Source organism: Antedon mediterranea, chromosome 6, assembly GCF_964355755.1.
Source record: "Antedon mediterranea chromosome 6, ecAntMedi1.1, whole genome shotgun sequence".
Classification (NCBI taxonomy): domain Eukaryota; kingdom Metazoa; phylum Echinodermata; class Crinoidea; order Comatulida; family Antedonidae; genus Antedon; species Antedon mediterranea.
The window spans coordinates 23,649,967-23,670,071 of NC_092675.1; the positions used below are offsets into that span (position 1 = coordinate 23,649,967).

The following is a 20,105-nucleotide window of genomic DNA, read 5'->3' on the forward strand; positions in this document are numbered from 1 at the left end:
TTCTTTATCAAACTAGTGTAGACAGTGCTATAGATTGCTCAAAACAGCTGATGGGTATAGATTTTCATTATACATTTTACAAAAATGATGTCCATTTTGTGACCCCATAAGGCAAATACAACCATAGATTAAACATTCACCATACTAAATACTTAATTTATGAGTTGAAAAATACCAATATAACGGTAACATATTTCCGAACATTTTAAAGTGATGTTTCTAGTGAAAATAATACTGTTTTACTTTGTGAAAACATTAAAATTGCATGCATGGATCAACTGTTGTCCTCTTCATGAACTATGGTTTTTTCTATGAAATTACTATTATTTGACAGTGTTATTCTTAATTAAAGCATAGCATTAAATATGTTTATTGAAGCCGATTCACATTTCCATTGTTTCTGTTATTTAGTTGAGTCAGATGTCAATCACTTTTGTCGTCTTCACTGTCATCGGACATCAAATGTACCATGTATTTAGGATCTTGTCCAACTAACCAGTATGTCATTACATTACCCTTTCCCTACAATAAAAACCAAAATAAAATTTGAAAGTTCAGGCATAGACAGGGAAAATAGTGTTATAAATCAACCCCATCTTTGACACTATAATCTTGTATTAATATATTAATATAATACACTAACCAATCAAACAATAACTCAGTGATCATGTTAGAAACTGAATAAGGTTAAATAGTCACCTCTGTTCAAAACTGAATTCTTCCTGGTGGAAATTATAATACAATAATACAATACACTAGAAAAGCTAACTTTTCCCAGTTCAAAGTTGAGAAACACGGTATGAGCAATTAGTAGTACTGTAGCTATCTTTTAAAAACTAAAAATGACACAATGAAAAGAATGGACTCGCCTTCATTGCAACTAGCCCTCTCTGTTCTAACTGATAACCTCCCAAATCGTCCAAGATTTCCTTTGTTTCTGAACTGACATGTATCTTTAGAGCTGCATAATACAAATAAAAATAAAATATAAGTAGGAGAATCTTTGTGATCAATTGAATTGTATTTTGTAGTAAGTAAAAATCCGAATCATTTTATGAACACACATTCTCCAACTTATTCACTCAATTCATCATTTATAATACCATAGCACAGTGAGATGGTGCTCATTTTTCATTCTAGTTTCACCTTTTTACTAACAAATTGGCATTTATCAGTATATTATAGTGGCCGATTGTCATAAGTAGTCCCAGACCACTGTACTTTAGGCCTATCTATTATTATTATTACCTAAGCTGTTTGATTCCATCCTGGATGCAGTGTTGATAGTATCGCCAAACAGGCAGTATCTTGGCATTGTTAAACCCACAACACCTGCAACGCAGGAGCCTAAAGAAAAGTGATGAATAATGATTAAAATTCAGACGAAGTCTAGAATAGATCTATAGAGAATTGATAACCGATTACTGTATAACCAATTCCATGGTGTTTATTTATTTTTTATTTCACCTTATTTATTATTGTGACCCTAAACAGCATATGCCGACAATCAAGGGGCCCTCTTGATGAGTGTGACAGTGGCTGTGTGCATACAAGTACACCGGGGTCACCCCCTACTCATAGAACTAGGTTCTTTAAAGTACATGAGTCAGATGTGTACTGGACCTACGGTTTATAGTCCTTATCCGAAAGGACTAGTTCTACCACCAGATCCATGGAGCGAGTGAGGCTCGAACCCTTGCCGATGTTAATATGGCAAGGTACCACGGTTCCACTGTCCTAACCGCTTAGCCACTCACTCGCTCGCTTGGTATAATCTCACCGATATATTCTAAATTCATAAATCCATTGTTAATTCCATCTTAATAATTACACCCCTAGTATCTTTTGCAGTAGGTACAATAGTTTGCAATGGAAGACAAAAAACATGTTGTGTTGTGTGACTCTAACATCATGCTCTTGTTACGGGCAGTTCATCTACAGAACCCGTATCAAAATTTAATTATTTTTAGATTGAGACTATAAATACAGGATTTAATAAAACCTAAAGTCCTAAAGAATAATAAAGTAGTAACCTATACCCCAAATAGTCTGTATTTAATCACACCTAAATCCCTTTCTCAAATTCTCTTTTTAAATAATAAATATCTATATAAAAAGCCCTGTTGCTTTACAACAAACATAGAGTTGTAATTAAATTACTATACTACTATATATTATAATAATGGTTTTATAATATTGATTTGTACTGATCTGAAATTCACAGTCTATAGAACAAGTAAGGTGATATTGTTGGCCTCAGACGTAAAGTTGCCTAAGCCCAGATGAATATACACAGTTTTCAATATGTTGGCTTTTTTTAATTCCTTGAATATTGATTTTCTTTTCTCCCACATAATGAATTTGAAACATATTGAGTACCAACATAAACTTATTTATAGATGTGTGAATGCGCATTATTAAAAATATATGTATATCGCTAATGCATCATATCATAGAGAAAAAGATTCTTTATTTGATGACAGCCGCACAAATTACTGATGTATGCTAGACAGGGGTAATGACCCGAGTGAATTGTACGAACATATATTGGTTGATTTTTTTAAAGGGCCTTCAAGATTATATACTGTATGACTGAAGTCTTAACATAATCAATATCATAACAATAAACTATTAATATCACCTTGCATATAAATCACTTACAATCCAGCTCACTCATTATAGATTATTAGGCTTTTGCATTGATGACGCTAATGTTTAAACATACTGTTTACTTTAGAATTTCAAATACTGTAGCAATATATTGCAAACATATTCTGCAGAGTATAGAATTATATATTGTCGTCAAGACTATAGTGATATTGTAATCAAAATAAGGTCTCATATTTTGTTGACTGTATAATGTATGGTAATTGTTTAAAAACCCTGCCAACTCCTACAAGCATATGTGTACTACAGCATATATTATTTGTTCTTTATTAGCATAATTCAACTTTAGTATATATAAACTAAAGGGCTCTCTCATTGTATAACCAAAAAAATTAATACAAAAATATAATAGTACCGGAGTGTATTCCTATACGGAGCTTCAGTACTTCATCAGGTCGATGCTGGACACGAAATGTTGATATTGATTGCAGTAGTTGCCATGCTGTTGATGCAATTTGCCCTGCGTGACGGTTACCATTACGTACAGGAAGACCAGAGGCCAGCATGTATGCATCACCAATAGTTTCGACTTTGTAAACATCATAGTTGGCAATGATTGCATCAAAGCATGTGTACAGATCGTTCAGCATGGTCACAACCTATAGAGCATCATCAGATTAGTTGACAATTAAAGGTGGTCATGATGAGGGCCAAGATGAAAACGATGATAACAAAATAAAGTTTAAAGCAAAATATTTATTCAACAACAATGTAGTGATTCTGAGTGATATGTATAGGCACCAGAATTAATAAATGACTGGGTAATTCTTAACTACAAAACATGCAGAAAGGTTGAATGTTACAATGGTACAACACATCCTGATTTACTTTCTATTGACACCAGGCATCAGAAAGGTTGAATCACCCGTGTGACTAAATATAGTGTTTGGTCTTACCATGTTAAAAGCTAATAATTATATTCACGAGTACCAATCATTATGCCCTAGGATGATGCCTGCCACTGCATGATAACATCACAAGTTGCATCACCTACTTTTTTCTATGACAGGTTTTCTCTGTAGTGTTGTGCACATGAAGCCAATAGCTTATACAAGTTATATACAGTATATGTATTTTTACTTTTATAAACACAAATACAATACAGTATTGTAAAATCCCACTATCAATGTGTATGGTTGATATTAAAATTAGTTGTACTTGTAGCAACAACTATAGGCCTTAAAAGACCGTATTTTGACAGTTTGGTTGTCAGCTGTGATTTGGGACCGAACTCGCAGTTTCATTCTTTCCCTTTTGAAAGACCATAATTTCTTTATTTTTGGAGTAAAACTCCTACATAAACAAAGTTACCTGTATTGGTGTGCTGGCTGCCGACAAAGCAGTGAAGCCAATAATATCGGAAAAGAAAATGGTAACCTGCTCAAATGCTTCTGGAAGGACAGAGATTCCTTTGATCAGCTGGGCTGCTATTGACCTGTAAATCATTTTCAACATTTTTAGAACCTCGCTTGAAGACGTGTTTCAAATGCACTGTTTCAAAGCAATTTTGTAAGTATGATAAAGCACCTTTCTACATCATTTATATAATTTGTTTTTAATCCTTATGGTGTTGGCTGTGGAGCCTAACAGATTGTATTTGAGTAATTTGCTTGCTTTGTTAAAATCAACCATCTTTAGATAAACAGCCGAATACCGAATAATGTAATAAACAAGCCAGATATAAAAAGTAAAGCAAAATATAAATAGAATAGAATAATTAGCATAATACAAACAATGTTAATGTTTGTATTATGCTAATTATTTTATATTTCTTTGAATATTTATACAGAATATTAGATAAGCATATATAATATAGAAAGAAAATATTTAAAAGCAGTTACTATCAACTGCAAACCATTTATCAGTAGATGATCTCGTCTATCTCCTCGTTTAAACAGAGAAATTTCTCCTTATAAATATCACTTAATAACCATTACCAAACTTACGGTGGCAACATTCTGTGCAAGAGAAGATCTGTCTTTCGTTTTTCCTTTTGTAATTCACTTGTCCTTTCATCTACAAGTTCTTCTAAATTCTTTGTGTAGAGTTCCATCACAGCGATCATGTTATCAAGAATATTTGGTTTTCTGAAATATCATAAATGAGCCATATTAGTATACGTTTGATTACTACTATCCATGTAGGCTTGTTTAAAAAAAATGAAAGTTCATGTATTGAACAAAAAAAAAGAAATTAAAAGAACATTAATGAAAGTTCATGAATTGAACACAATGATGAAAGAACATTGATGAAAGTTCATGTATTGAATGACAGAACATTGATGAAGGAACATCGATGAAAGTTCATGTATTGAACAAAAAAAAAAAGAAATTAAAAGAACATTGATGAAAGTTCATGAATTGAACACAATGATGAAAGAACATTGATGAAAGTTCATGTATTGAATGACAGAACATTGATGAAGGAACATCAATGAAAGTTCATGTATTGAATGAAAGAATATTGATGAAAATTCATGAATTGAACACAACAATGAAAGAACATTGATGAAAGTTCATGTATTGAATGAAAGAACATTGATAAAAGTTCATGTATTGAATGAAAGAACATTGATGAAAGTTCATGTATAGAACATAACAATGAAAGAACATTCATGAAAGTTCATGTATTGAATGAAAGAACATTGATGAAAGTTCATATAGGGCCTATTAAATGAAAGAACATTTATGAAAGTTCATGTATTGAATGAAAGAACATTGTTGAAACTCCATGTACTAAATGAAAGAACATTGATGAAAGAACATTGATGAAAGTTCATGTATAGAACATAACAATGAAAGAACATTGATGAGAGTTCATGTATTGGATGAAAGAACATTGATGAGAGTTCATGTATAGAACATAACAATGAAAGAACATTGATGAGAGTTCATGTATTGGATGAAAGAACATTGATGAGAGTTCATGTATAGAACATAATGAAAGAACATTGATGAGAGTTCATGTATTGGATGAAAGAACATTGATGAGAGTTCATGTATTGGATGAAAGAACATTGATGAGAGTTCATGTATTGGATGAAAGAAAATTGATGAGAGTTCATGTATTGGATGAAAGAACATTGATGAGAGTTCATGTATTGGATGAAAGAACATTGATGAGAGTTCATGTATAGAACATAACAATGAAAGAACATTGATGAGAGTTCATGTATTGGATGAAAGAACATTGATGAGAGTTCATGTATTGGATGAAAGAACATTGATGAGAGTTCATGTATAGAACATAACAATGAAAGAACATTGATGAGAGTTCATGTATTGGATGAAAGAACATTGATGAGAGTTCATGTATAGAACATAACAATGAAAGAACAATGATGAGAGTCATGTATTGGATGAAAGAACATTGATGAGAGTTCATGTATTGGATGAAAGAACATTGATGAGAGTTCATGTATTGGATGAAAGAACATTGATGAGAGTTCATGTATTGGATGAAAGAACATTGATGAGAGTTCATGTATAGAACATAACAATGAAAGAACAATGATGAGAGTCATGTATTGGATGAAAGAAAATTGATGAGAGTTCATGTATTGAATGAAAGAACATTGATGAAAGTTCATATAGGGCCTATTAAATGAAAGAACATTTATGAAAGTTCATGTATTGAATGAAAGAACATTGTTGAAACTCCATGTACTAAATGAAAGAACATTGATGAAAGAACATTGATGAAAGTTCATGTATAGAACATAACAATGAAAGAACATTGATGAGAGTTCATGTATTGGATGAAAGAACATTGATGAGAGTTCATGTATAGAACATAACAATGAAAGAACATTGATGAGAGTTCATGTATTGGATGAAAGAACATTGATGAGAGTTCATGTATAGAACATAATGAAAGAACATTGATGAGAGTTCATGTATTGGATGAAAGAACATTGATGAGAGTTCATGTATTGGATGAAAGAACATTGATGAGAGTTCATGTATTGGATGAAAGAAAATTGATGAGAGTTCATGTATTGGATGAAAGAACATTGATGAGAGTTCATGTATTGGATGAAAGAACATTGATGAGAGTTCATGTATAGAACATAACAATGAAAGAACATTGATGAGAGTTCATGTATTGGATGAAAGAACATTGATGAGAGTTCATGTATTGGATGAAAGAACATTGATGAGAGTTCATGTATAGAACATAACAATGAAAGAACATTGATGAGAGTTCATGTATTGGATGAAAGAACATTGATGAGAGTTCATGTATAGAACATAACAATGAAAGAACAATGATGAGAGTCATGTATTGGATGAAAGAACATTGATGAGAGTTCATGTATTGGATGAAAGAACATTGATGAGAGTTCATGTATTGGATGAAAGAACATTGATGAGAGTTCATGTATTGGATGAAAGAACATTGATGAGAGTTCATGTATAGAACATAACAATGAAAGAACAATGATGAGAGTCATGTATTGGATGAAAGAAAATTGATGAGAGTTCATGTATTGGATGAAAGAACATTGATGAGAGTTCATGTATTGGATGAAAGTAGCATTGAAAAGACATTGATGGAAATGCATGTATTGAACATGAAAGAACATTGATGAAAGTTCATGTTTTGAATGAAAGAGCATTGATAAAAGTTCATGTATTGAACAAAATAAACACAGACTGGGTCTTAGTTACAGTATTTTAAAATGTATGCTTTATTCAGTTTTTAATCTTTGCAATAATATACTTTAATAAGAACTTATTTATAAACTCACTTATGTGATATACAAAGAGTACTCTGGCATAAAATGATTCTTACTCACAATCCATCCTGAAGTGGTGCAATAATTTTCTTTACTTCTAGAAAGGTTGGTCTTTCTTCTGGAATTTCTCTCCAACATTTGCGCATACATGTGATAACACATGGAGGAGCATTTTCAATTATGTCGCTAATATCTGGTCTGTAAGCTGGAAATAAGCCTGTTTCCACACGTGATATGATGACTAAGAATAAAATTATAATTAGTATAGATTGGATTACAAGATTCTGGAACTGTTGGTTTGTAATTTTTATTATTTAAAATAATTATTTGAACAGGGTGGGGTGGTCCAATAAGTCAAACAAAGACTGGTGTCCTTTGGGGCCATGTGTATGTTATAAATGTCAAAATACACAGACAAATTACAATCTCTATGATGGTATATGCACATAATGATAAATTAATTTATGAGTTATAAATTTAAATCTGAACATTAATTTTCTCAAATGATTCAAAAAGCTGCCGGGGCAAAATAATAGAATGAATGTCTAATGAAGGTGAATAAGAACGTTATTTAAACTGGCAACTATATTTGTGTATTTCAAACTTGTAAAATATGTTTAAATAAGGTAATTTGGGACCAAAAATCAAAAGATAACTTTTAAGTAATATTTTATATGTGCCAATATTAAGTATGTTTTATGTATTGTAATAATTTTTTTTTATTGTCTTTTCTAAATTTGTTATTGAGGACTTTCATGGGCTATCCTGCATCTCTGTATCTGTCTTTTTAACATTTTTTAATTGTATATATCTTTCTGTATCATAAACTGTGTATGTATTTTTAATGAGATGCAAATAAATCAAATCAAACTTTGTTATATTTACTAATTGTTATAATTTATTGTTTGTTTATTAGTGTTTCTCACCTTCTGGTTCCTCTTCATTCAAATGATATGGTTCTGCTCTACTGTATATCTCATTTAATATAATAGCAAAAGAATATACATCACCACTGCATGATCCTGCTGGTGGCATCGACTCCCCTTCTTTAAGGTGTTCAGGAGCCCTCCAAAACAGATCTACAATAACATAAGAATTTTCTTATTTTTGTGGTTTACTAATTTTTATTAGAATATAGATAAAAACATTAAAATGTAACTATAGGATATTTGTTATACTTCAGGCCTATTGCCTCATTATAACACAATAATTTGTTATTTTCAAATTACTAGCAGTTCAATCCAGTCAATTCTTAAAGTAGTAAATTTTCTTAATAAATTTGGTTCCCACTCGAACGCAACACAACATCATAGCTACCATGCAATGCAAATGAGTTGACCAATCACAAGCAACAGTCTGGATGATCCATCATGTCGCGATGGGCCCAATTACTTGTGGTGCGTTGCGTCCAAGTGGAACCATGCCTTTGATACAGAGAGCCATCGTAAAACTACAGATTCCTAATTTTAACTACTTAGAACTTTCCTTTTTTAAGTCTAAGAAATATTAATAAAAGAGCTTTCAAATTTTGAACTTATTCGAAAAATGATGTCCATCTACTATATATTCAAATTTGTTATGCAGATATGAAAAAATAGTGTACATCCCTTTCACATTACCCCTGTACCTGTAAAGCGTGGTTCCCACTAGCAACGCAACGACGTAACGCAACGCAAGTGAATTGACCAATCACAAGCGATGGCTTATTCGTTTGTGATTGCTAACTGTCTATAACTTCGCTTGTCATTGGTTAAAACGCTTGCGTTGCGTTTATGTCCTTGCGTTACGTTCTAGTGGGAACCAAGCTTTAGTCAACGGAAGTAAATAGTGGCTTACTCTTTGACTTAATATAAAGATCATCATCATCCACATTATCTTGTCCTTTCTTGAGTTCATGTAAGCCATAATCAGTTATACTCAACACCCAGCGATTGTCCACCACACAGTTACTAGACTTTAGGTTGCCATGTGAATTTATTGCTGAACTATGTAGGTAGATCATGCCTTTCACTAGATCAGCAAGCAATGATGATAAAAACATGTTGTCCAGCTTAATGTCCTCTGCCTCTAGAATATCCTTAATACATAGTAATGAAGAAAACATGTGTATATCAGCATTCTGCAAACTTTTTATTTCGCAGCCTAAAATCCGGTTTCCTTGGACAAGTAGTGACCCAAACAGGACCAACGTTATGAAGCTAATGTAGAAGCTACCTCAGCTCCACAATGGTTGGGCTTCAGACATGTGTTCCGGCCTAAATTTTGGCCGCAGCCCATACATTAGTTAGCAGAACATCGGTATATTATGACCTAACTTTTTTAGATAGGCCTACATTTATTTACAAACATTGATAGATATCTATACTATATTTCTTTAATTTTATTTAACATTTTGTGTATGTGTTGAACCTTTTGTGAAGTTCCTGTTTAGGGCAGGTAACTAAATAAATTAAACAATTATTTTCTGTTTTAATAATATTATGCTTTAAGAATTTCTTATGGATCTTTATTAGATCTTTTTTGTCGTACTGGAGAGATCCTACAGTATGTTCAGAACGTGTCATCTCACCTGGAGACTTCCTTTAGCAGCATATTTCATTAAAATAGCCATATTGGGACTATCAACACAAGCACCAATAAATGGACACAGATTATCATGTCGAATATCTCTCACCTAAAAGATCAAATGGTTTATATTGTGCATTGTGCTTCCAAAATAACATCATGCGCCATAATAAAGATAACATTCAAGATTCAAGACATTTTATTGGTCCACTTTTTAAATGGAGATTCGTTTTGCTTGGCATAATTAAGAAAATAAAAAGACAAATACAGCAAATTGCCAAAGGAAATGTTATAATAATGATAATCAATCAGTCATAGGCTTCTAAAAAAATATATATTTATTCTTATAATAACTATTATTATTATCATTTTCTAAATAAAACATTTAAAATAATTTTTTAACAGTAAGTACTGTGAAAAGAATCTTACTATTTTAAGCTCTTTTCTTATTGATCTTGTCACCTGAATACTACTCTTGTTGAGAAGTTTAACAGCACACAATGTATCCTAAAATAATGATAAATCAAAAGGCAAAGTACTGAAAATATAACAAATGCTGTGAGTGTCAGTTTCTTAATCTCAATGGAGATGCTAAGCAGAAAGCTAAACAATAAAGTAAAACAGAACGAAAGAAATTGCAGAGCTTTCGGATAACACAAATACTTTCAGTGCATTTTTTCCGGGTGCAAAGACACAACACACCTTTCAATTATATTAAAGAACTTTCTTTCCAGATTACATGATTACATTCAAAAATAATATTCCAAAATATATTTCAACCACAACAATTGGGAACATTTTTCAGCGTGTTTGTAGCAAAATATAATAATACTGAATGCAGAAATGTTTGGCTCGATAAAAGTATGCTGCAATACATTTTACATTCAAAAAGTTACTGCAATTGATTACAGGTGTTCATATGATGGTAGGATATTAGAGAGTAAGAACAAACATGCTTTTCAATCTGTTATGGGTGTAGGGTCTGCAAATGGAGGTAGTGAGTGAGTGGCCGAGCGGTTAAGACAGTGAAACCGTAATTAAGTAGCCATAACATCGGCAAGGGTTCGAGGCTCACTCGCTCCATGGTTCTGGTGGTAGAACGAGTCTTCTCAGATAAGGACTATAAACCGTAGGTCCAGTGTACACATAGCTCATGCGCACTTTAAAGAACCTAGTACATCTTTCGAGACGAGTAGGGGTTTACCCCGGTGTACTAGTCCACACAAACACAGCCACTGTCACACACAGCCACTGTGCAAATTGGGACTGGGCCGTTTCAGAGGTGTTTACCACCTGTTGGTCCAGATCCTTCACTAACTGAGTTAGTGAGAAGTCGAATAAATTAAAAAAAATAAAATAAAAATAAAAATACTTATAGTATTGTTGTAAAAAATCAAATTAAACCTTATAATCAACCACTGTAGCATAACGTTGCATTTGGTTCAAGTTTCTTGACATTGATATCTGACTTATTGCCTAAAATAAAACAAATATATACATAACAAAATATAAGAAAAAAAAGACTGAAACTATTACGTTAAAGAGTGAAGGAAAGGCGATTGATGTTGAAACCATTGGAATACAACATTCAGATTGTGGAGAGGACCAACGGGAACAACATACAGCAAATGGAATGATTATACCCTTATTTACAGTATAAGAAAATGAAAGCATGTGGAATCAAATATAAGATTAATCTGTTTCATCGACATACTTTTTGATAAATATTTATTTTTTAAAAAGATGCAGGAGATGTGCCTGATATTTAACTTATTCTGTGTCACTTGATTTCATCTCAATGCAGCAACTATTCAATTTATCTTTATATATATATATATATATATATATATATATATATATATACACAATATTTCAATTTTTTTAGTTTCATAAATAACATATTTAAAATATACATACAGCCATACTCTGATGCCTTTGCCTTTCTTTCACATCTACCCAATCAACTTTCCAAACTAAACTGTCCAAATCTGTCTCATACTTTCTTTTTCTGCATAGGAATACAATAAAATAAACATTCAGAATGTTATTTTATTTAAGTTACTTTTCAGAATGCATGTGTAGTAACAAACACAAATTTAAAAAGTTACAGCTAGTGATAAACACAAAATAAATTCAACTTCTCAATCCTTCCATCTAAAACATCAATTAAAACAATTAAATAGTACAGCAGTAATAGTATTTATTTTTATTTATTTTTTACTTGAACCATATTAAATGAGGGTGACCCATCCAGTTAAATTTCTGAACATACCTCAGAACAGATACAATTACAATACACAAAATACAACAAAAACAGAAAAGTAAAAGAAAAACAAAAGCCTATAAATAAAATAAATTACATGAGAATTAAAAATCTGACAATAACAAAATAAGACAATTTGGAAATATAAAAAATAAATGATATGTTAAATTAAACAGAAATGGGTTAGGGTTAGTTACAGCCAGTGATCAACACAAAATAAATTCTCCATCATCCATCTAAAACAGTAGCAACAGCAGTAAAAGTAGCAGTATATTACCAGTAGCAGCAGCAGTAGTATTATCAACAGCTGCTACACCACCAATACCAGTAGAAGTACTACTAGTACTATATAATGTTATTGTTTCATAAATTATTTTTAGGATGTGGTAACAAGCTGAATTATATATTCTTTAATGAATTTTCAGATCAAAATAAATATAACTTTATAATGAGGTTATAATGTGAATAAGCTGTCTCATACTTTGTTTAGATCATTTTGGATCTTTGGAAATTGAAATAACTGTTTTAAATTAGTTTTTAAATTAATATTTACCTGTATATACTGACAGAAATAATTATGATGATTATCGGCACTATACACACAACTGCCATATGATCTAAAACAAAATAAAATGCCAATTAGAATAACTAACAAAAAAAAAACATTATCAGTTTTATTTAACTACAATATAAACAAACACGGATGTGCAATACTCGGGGTACAGCAAAAGAAGCTGTAATGACATCATAAGACGGGATGTGACGTCACATACACCTTGCTACCAAATAGTTTATACGGCAATACGGTACCATCTTCGAGACGTCATATGGCTGCATCCGGTTTGAAATTTTAAAATCCGGCTCTATAGCTTTGAGTTGGGTACCCCGAGTAAAAACAGTGATTGTGATTCTGTGTATGGAAGGAATAAAATAAAGTAGTTCTTAGATATTTTCACAACCAAGTTTACAAGTGTACTTACTTGGAACTTGACAAAGTTCACCATAATATCCACATGTCGGGTAATCTATAGGTGGGCTGGTGCGATGAGGCCAATGAATACCAGGCAACCCAGAGAGTGAATTGTACATCTACAGTAGGTGATTAAAAGTAAAACATAATTTATTCTGTCAAGTAAAACAGATAAAAAAACATACCAAACTATGATATTGAACCAAGAAGAAAGCAATAATGTAATACAATCAACCAATTCTATTTTTTATTGTAAATGTAATGTATCTCTCCATTTCGTGAGGCTTTTTGAAATTGAACGAATTGAATATAATAAGCTAAAAAAAACGTGAAAACAAATTAATTCAGAAGTTTAACAAATATTTGAATGTTGAGAATTAAAAACACTTGTTAATTATTTCAAAAAATTATCTAGATTTTCAGGAATTTTACTCAGACCACCTATAACTAGTATATTTAAAAGAAAATTATATGTAAAAGTACTGTACCATCTAATTCTCCCTTAGACAAAGTTTTAGTAAAATAATTCAACTGTGCTAGTATGATTTCTTTAGTCTCAGGTCTCAGGAAACAAGATGTTCTCAACTTCTATAGGCCACCTACACTGCGACCGATTTAATAAAATATTAATTGAATAAAAAAGAGCATTAAAAATATTTTCTTACCCATATTCTATTTGTAATATTATGTTTGATCTGTGCTACTGCTAGCATTCCATTTTCACCATTTGATGGCAACTGATTCATATCTCTGACATCATAAGCAACATAGGAATCGCCACTATCAATATCAAACTGTATTGACACTGAACTAATACCTGAAAAAAAAAAAAAACAACAGATAAAACAAGAACGGACATCAAGATAAAGATTTAAGTCGTTGGTAACTATTGTTATGGATATGCTATCATGTGTTAATGTTCTGAATGTCATCTTTTATTTTGTATTTATTCATTTTTTTGGAGGGTGGCGGTGGGTACATGACCGAGCAGAGGCAGGGCATCAAATTGAGGTGCCGGATTGGCTTGTTTGCGGCAGACATGTTTAAATGTTTTATTCTATTCGACATCAAGCACTCTAGTATTCAACTACTGTAGGCCTACAAATATTACAATGGAAAATACATTACTCATTCAAGTCATCTGTATTGTATTATTACAGTATATTTAAACAAGACATTCTAGTTTTCCTGTACTAATTTGCATATACTATTTCCAGACTTATTCTGCTAAATCCTAATACTTACTACCTTATTTGTTATGGTAAAAAACAAATAAAAACAAACTTTGAATCTCTCGTCCTTTAATCTTGTTGATGAAAGCAGTTACATTTCCAATATCTTCTCCATCAACTACCATCTCATGCAGAACATTTGCCCAGAGTACAACTGCATCGTACAAGAATGCACCGTAAGTAAACCATGTTCTACTCTGTAATAGTAATAGTAGTAAAACCAAAAACATTCATTAACAAAATTTGTTTACATAATATTATGTAATACCTCTTAATTTATTTCTTATTAGCATCAGTGTTCTCCAGAAGCAGGTTTGACCAGAAAAAATTGGCAGAATAAATTGTCTCAAACCGGTATTAAAAATGGTATAACAAAATTATACATAAAATAAACATTATTAATTAAACAAATTATCTAGTAGGCCTATAGGCCTAGTGGTAGGTTAGGCCTATAGCAATTAACATAGACAAGAGCAATTGAAGGCTATATTTTGTCAGTTGGATAGACAATTTGATTTCTATATTGTAAAAACACTGAGCAATTCATGCAAACAGTTTTATTTGTATATGTAACCATACCGAGGAGGCACTGGGTGAGGTAAATGGCTCTGCTTGAGATATGTTGACAACTTCTTCCTTAAAACTGTCATAAGTAGGGTTTGCATCGATACTAGGGGTCAACAGCAACACCGATTGGAATGCTATATCAGCTGCCTCATCCTCTCCATCCTCTACACCTAAATCTACACACAATGAGTAAGATTTCCCATAAATACATACACTTTTTAAATATGAGTGTTGCGGTCATTAAATGTAATGTTGATCTTTGCATCCAATCATATTTAAGTAAGTTTTGTCCTATATTGTACCATGGAGAAATAAGTTAACTTATTTCTCCATGATTGTACTAAATGCTCAGTAAATTGAGATTGAGAGTATACTGTGCTTTTTTAACATGCATCAGAGAGCTGTAGACAGTATACCTACATGTTATTGTTTTTTTTTGTTAGTAAAAAATAAAGATTCAGTCAGATGTTTTGTCTATGATGTAAATGGGTTAAAGACCCCTTCCCTGCAATTTTGGACGTTTTTTGGAAAATAATACATATATATCACTTTAAAAACATTAAACCATGTCATTCCTTGTCTTAAATGTACGTTTTATGGTAAATTATGATAAAAAGTGAGAAACAATGCACTACCTAAGTAGCTCGCGGCGATCGACCTCTCGTGGACGGTCTTAGGCCTAGCCTAGCTAGGCTTAGTTTTGTAGGCCTAGCTGGTAAACATCGGTAACGTACGAACATCGTACGCTACCTATATACCTAGCCTGACGTTGTATAGTTGCTGCATTAATTGTCTTTCTATTTTTGCCAGACTCCGTTGATACAAATTGGGGAAAACCCGGTATTTTCGCTGAAAAGTTAGGAGTCTTCCATTTGTTTTGGCCTCACGATCGATCGAAAAGTGGGCGAATTACAGGTGAAAAACAAAAATATCAATCCGCGCGCAATGCATTTTGGGATTTATAGCGGGCCGCTATAATTATTAGAATCGACTTATTTTTCACATTTTTAACCGTTTAAAGACGAAAAAAGTTATCGCAATAGGATCATATAGTATTATTTTTACATTAAATATAGTTTGTGATCTTAAATTAGATCTAAAAAACGTAGGGAATGGGGCTTTAACTAACTACTAAATCATAGTAGATAAAATATCATCATGTTGGTGCAGTATCCATTGCTTCACTACAGTAAGTTTGGATCTAACCATAGCCATCAGTACAAGCTTTTTGGTCTAGAAGTATGAATGCCAGGTTTATGACTTATACTTATACTGAGCATGTTCAGTAAAAGTATGTCTGAGTATTAGTGTGATTAAGATTAAGAAGTGACATCTCATTTTACTAATATGTATATATATTTACAAGATATTTGATGGAAATCTTCATCACTGCGTTCATTGTAGTCCAGAATCGATCCAATAATAACATAATCCCCAGTATTTAGGATTCCTACAGAAAATGCTGCCAATGCAAAAAGTCGTAGTTCCCATGGCTCACCAAAAAATACATATACTGAAATGCAAAAATACAGTAGGTTAACAAAAAATTAGTTTCACTAAATTGCATGAGGGAAGTTGAAAATGATATTTTTGTATCTGTACAACAAGCATTTTTTAAAAAGGTCGCATCTGATGCATGTGTCTACTGTAGACAATTTGCCATAAGGAAATTTCCATGAGAACTTAGATTACCTAAACATTTTATTCTCAAAGTATCATAAATTATATGCCTTATAAGTTATACTTATCGTAATGTCTTTAATATTTCTAAAAAATATGTAGAAAATAGACATGTTTTCAACAAAAGAACTGATTTATGTATGTAATGCAAGTTACTGAAACATGAAGTTTTCCTCTCATTCAATTTGTTGTTTTTTATTTAAATGAAAAGACTATAGTTTTCTAAAGTATGTCTTTTTAGTTGATGTGCATCAAGATTTATTTAAACTTTCTCAGACAATTGTTTCTATATAAATTAGACTTTATTATATCATTTTGGGACTAAATTCTGTATGTTATGACTTTGACAAGGCAGAAACTAACTACAATTGACATAAACATTTATATCAAAGAAGATGAAAAGACACAGATTAGAAAAAATATATCAAAATAACAATTTTATAGAGTTCTGCGGTGTGACGTCACAACGATAGAGGCCGCTGCATGGTTGCTAGCCAACCAAAAAAATGCGTTCAACGCTACTATGTTGATAAACTGTACAGATCTGTATTTCTATCAAATTGTGTATCTATTCTTAGCTTGATTTTAACTTAAACTGTAGTTGAAGAATAAATAGATCATTAAAAACAAGTGTTTAGTGAAAATTATTAAGTTTTAAAATGACTACTTCAATAAGCCTATTCCAAACTATTGGTGACTTGAGAGTCACTCAGGCAGGTTTAACACATTTGTTGGTTGGCTAGCAACCATGCAGCTCCACCTACCATACGTCAGCACCGCAGAACTCTATAAATATTAAAATTGGAGCCTACTTCTAGTTCCTTGATATGTTTCCTGTATCAGATGTTTAAAGTTGTTCTTTACACTGCAGACATGTTGTCTAACTTCCCTCAAAGCAACATCTGTGTACATGTCGCATCCTTGCGAGCTTGGTTCAGTTGAGTAAATCTTAATATTGTTGATGGTTTTTTGGTTTTCAAACAAAATATTTCTTGTGAACCATAATGGTATTAACCATTTGGATTCATTACGTGCCACTAGTGTTACCTATAAAATGTTGGATTTGAAATGTATTTATATAAATGAGGTTCTGTAAGTTTATTTACATGTAAAAAGACAGATGAAACAGTGATGACATATTAAGGCTGTATTACCAAAGAGAAAAAAAAAATTTGGATCATAATGTTTGCACACCAACGTTGGGAAAAATGTGCAAACTATAAAAATGTTATTCAAAACAATAAAAACTCAGAATATCTGACTTGGTAGTTCACATTTAAACAAATTGTAAATTCCATTAAATGAGTTTTTTATTTAATATATTCAATTTCCGAATATTTTGGATTTCAAATATTAATTAATACTAGCTACTTACTAAAGTAATCAAAACCACTCAAAAAATAACTTGACATGAACAAATATTTGATTAAAATTTACATCAACTTTTAAAGTTGACGTTCCTTTACACAGTTAAAAAATAACTTTTCTGAGTGGGGAGTTCATTCTGGGTAGAAAGGCACAAAGTCAGTTTTGCACCCGCACATGTAGGATCTCAAGGAAATATAATATAAACACTTGATTATTAGATATTAATATAAAACAAAATTGATATTTATAGTATGACCTACTTTTTGCCAGTTGAAGGTGTTCATCAACTCAATTATTGCATAGCTTATGTACTTTCGTTTAGGCAGTACACTTAGAAATAACTCTGGTGTGTCCATGTCTTCAGTTTCATAAATATCAACATAACAAGCCTGATAAGAAATAAATCATAATTTCTTCTGGCTCTAAATTCAAAATAGTACTGCAATTAAATAATTTCCCATAACAAAATATTATCAAATATATATCTACAACGACTACACTGTGATCAATGAAAAATTACGGCATGGGCATATTTTGTGTTTGATACATTGTTTATGTTAAGTTAATAATAATTTTTTAGAGTTTCTAGGCTACTCATTATGGATATGCCCTACTATAAATCTGAAATATAAAAAAATATAAGTACAATATCAAATAACAAATTAAAACAAATTCATCTCAAAATATCATTTTATTAGGATTTACATGCTACGACTTTATCCAAATTCCCTCACTGGCACTGATAAAGGGCTAGTGTTGCCTGAAAGCTCTGCTAACTTTTCTGGCTGTTTACTTTATCGTTTTGATTTAGCTTTTCGCTTTTTTTTTTGTATCTCCATTGAGATCCAGCCACTGATACCCACAGCATTGTCATTTTTTTCAGTAATTTGCCTTTTGATTTTATTAGGATAGATGAATTAAAATGTGTGTTTATGAAACCAATTTCTACTAAATGAATATAGGCCTAGGCCTAGGTATATTATTTTTATTGTTATTTGATGAATAAACATATTTGTATTTGTAGTTAGGCCTACTTACATAATCTATCATAGGTAAACCAATAGCAGTTGAAAAACGGCTTTCATAATCACAGCTGCAACCAGTTCCAACAAAGCCAAATACATTGTCTGCCCACATTGAACTAATAGCTGACAATGAAGAAGCTGCATCGCATGCGGTGTCTTGCCAAACCCACGTCAAATTTAAATCTTAAGAAACAGGGAAAAAAATAAATAAAATTAATGCCCTAAAATTGGCCTACCTAGCCTAGGCCTCCTATAGGCGGCCTAGCCTAATACTAAAGTCATAAAAGGAAGTAGCCTAGCCTAGGCCTATATATAATTATAAGTCACATGAAAACACATTGTAAATGTAAGACAGGCCTAACTAGGCCCTACTAGGCCTAGACTAGAGGCTAGGCCTACGTCTATTACTAGTTAGGGCTAGGCCTAGTACAAGCCTAACTTAACTAGGCTAGTATTAATTAGGCATAAGGCCTCATGCCACGCCTAGGCTAGCTAGGCCTAGGCTAGACATTGTGAACTTCAGTTGGCATGATGGCGAATTCTCACCCGGTAAAACATCAGTATTTTGGTTGATGTCATTCACGGCCTTAACAAATGCGCCAGCAATTGACGTGCCGTCGTATACGGCATGATTCGTCGATACGATTGTATGAGAGTGAATAAATCCTAACTTAATTTCTTCGCTTCTAACAATAACACTAAAAATACTTAAAAGAGAAATTCGAAAGTAGAGATTAAAAAACAGCAACATCTTCAATAATATTAATATGCGTTCATTTCGTTCCTCTCTTCTTCTTCCACCACCACGCGGCATGCGCGCGCGCCCCACCTCAAAACTTTTTGTCTGTAATATTCTATATAGCGCCCTCTTACTGAAAAAAAGAGAAAAACTTTTATCCAATCAGATGCTCAGATCGAATTTACCGTTCGAGAGAGTGCTAGCTAGACAAGTTTAATTTTGTTATTGAAAGTGCTTTTTTACATATCGAATTCCCAGCAAATTATTTATTGGAAGTCACATACCGGTCTA

The 20,105-nt window shown here is 32.1% G+C and overlaps 1 protein-coding gene across 1 annotated transcript; it reads right to left on the minus strand.

Annotated features, from left to right (window-relative positions):
• Positions 1 to 358: 358 nt before the first annotated feature.
• LOC140050902 (speract receptor-like) lies at positions 359 to 19,832 on the minus strand. The gene is made up of 23 exons (XM_072095896.1): positions 19,622 to 19,832; positions 19,089 to 19,258; positions 18,311 to 18,439; positions 17,495 to 17,729; positions 16,366 to 16,515; positions 15,015 to 15,178; positions 14,488 to 14,632; positions 13,869 to 14,020; positions 13,214 to 13,322; positions 12,787 to 12,850; positions 11,888 to 11,978; positions 11,375 to 11,446; positions 10,400 to 10,477; positions 9,975 to 10,079; positions 9,242 to 9,482; positions 8,332 to 8,484; positions 7,466 to 7,646; positions 4,614 to 4,754; positions 3,979 to 4,102; positions 3,023 to 3,266; positions 1,249 to 1,347; positions 870 to 961; positions 359 to 522 (listed from the first exon to the last, which is right to left on the minus strand). The coding sequence occupies exons 1-23, from the start codon at positions 19,824 to 19,826 to the stop codon at positions 424 to 426; spliced, it is 3,243 nt and encodes a 1,080-aa protein (XP_071951997.1). The 5' UTR covers positions 19,827 to 19,832; the 3' UTR covers positions 359 to 423.
• Between the last annotated feature and the right edge of the window lie 273 nt (positions 19,833 to 20,105).

Excerpts from the sequence above, each read along its gene's own strand:
- LOC140050902 (XM_072095896.1), bottom strand. The coding sequence starts at position 19,826 with ATGTTGCTGTTTTTTAATCTCTACTTTCGAATTTCTCTTTTAAGTATT. Across the intron at positions 18,440-19,088 it reads GTTTACCTATGATAGATTAT|GCTTGTTATGTTGATATTTA; the intron begins GTAAGTAGGCCT and ends ATTTCTTATCAG. Across the intron at positions 11,447-11,887 it reads AAAGGCATCAGAGTATGGCT|GCAATAAGTCAGATATCAAT; the intron begins GTATGTATATTT and ends GTTTTATTTTAG.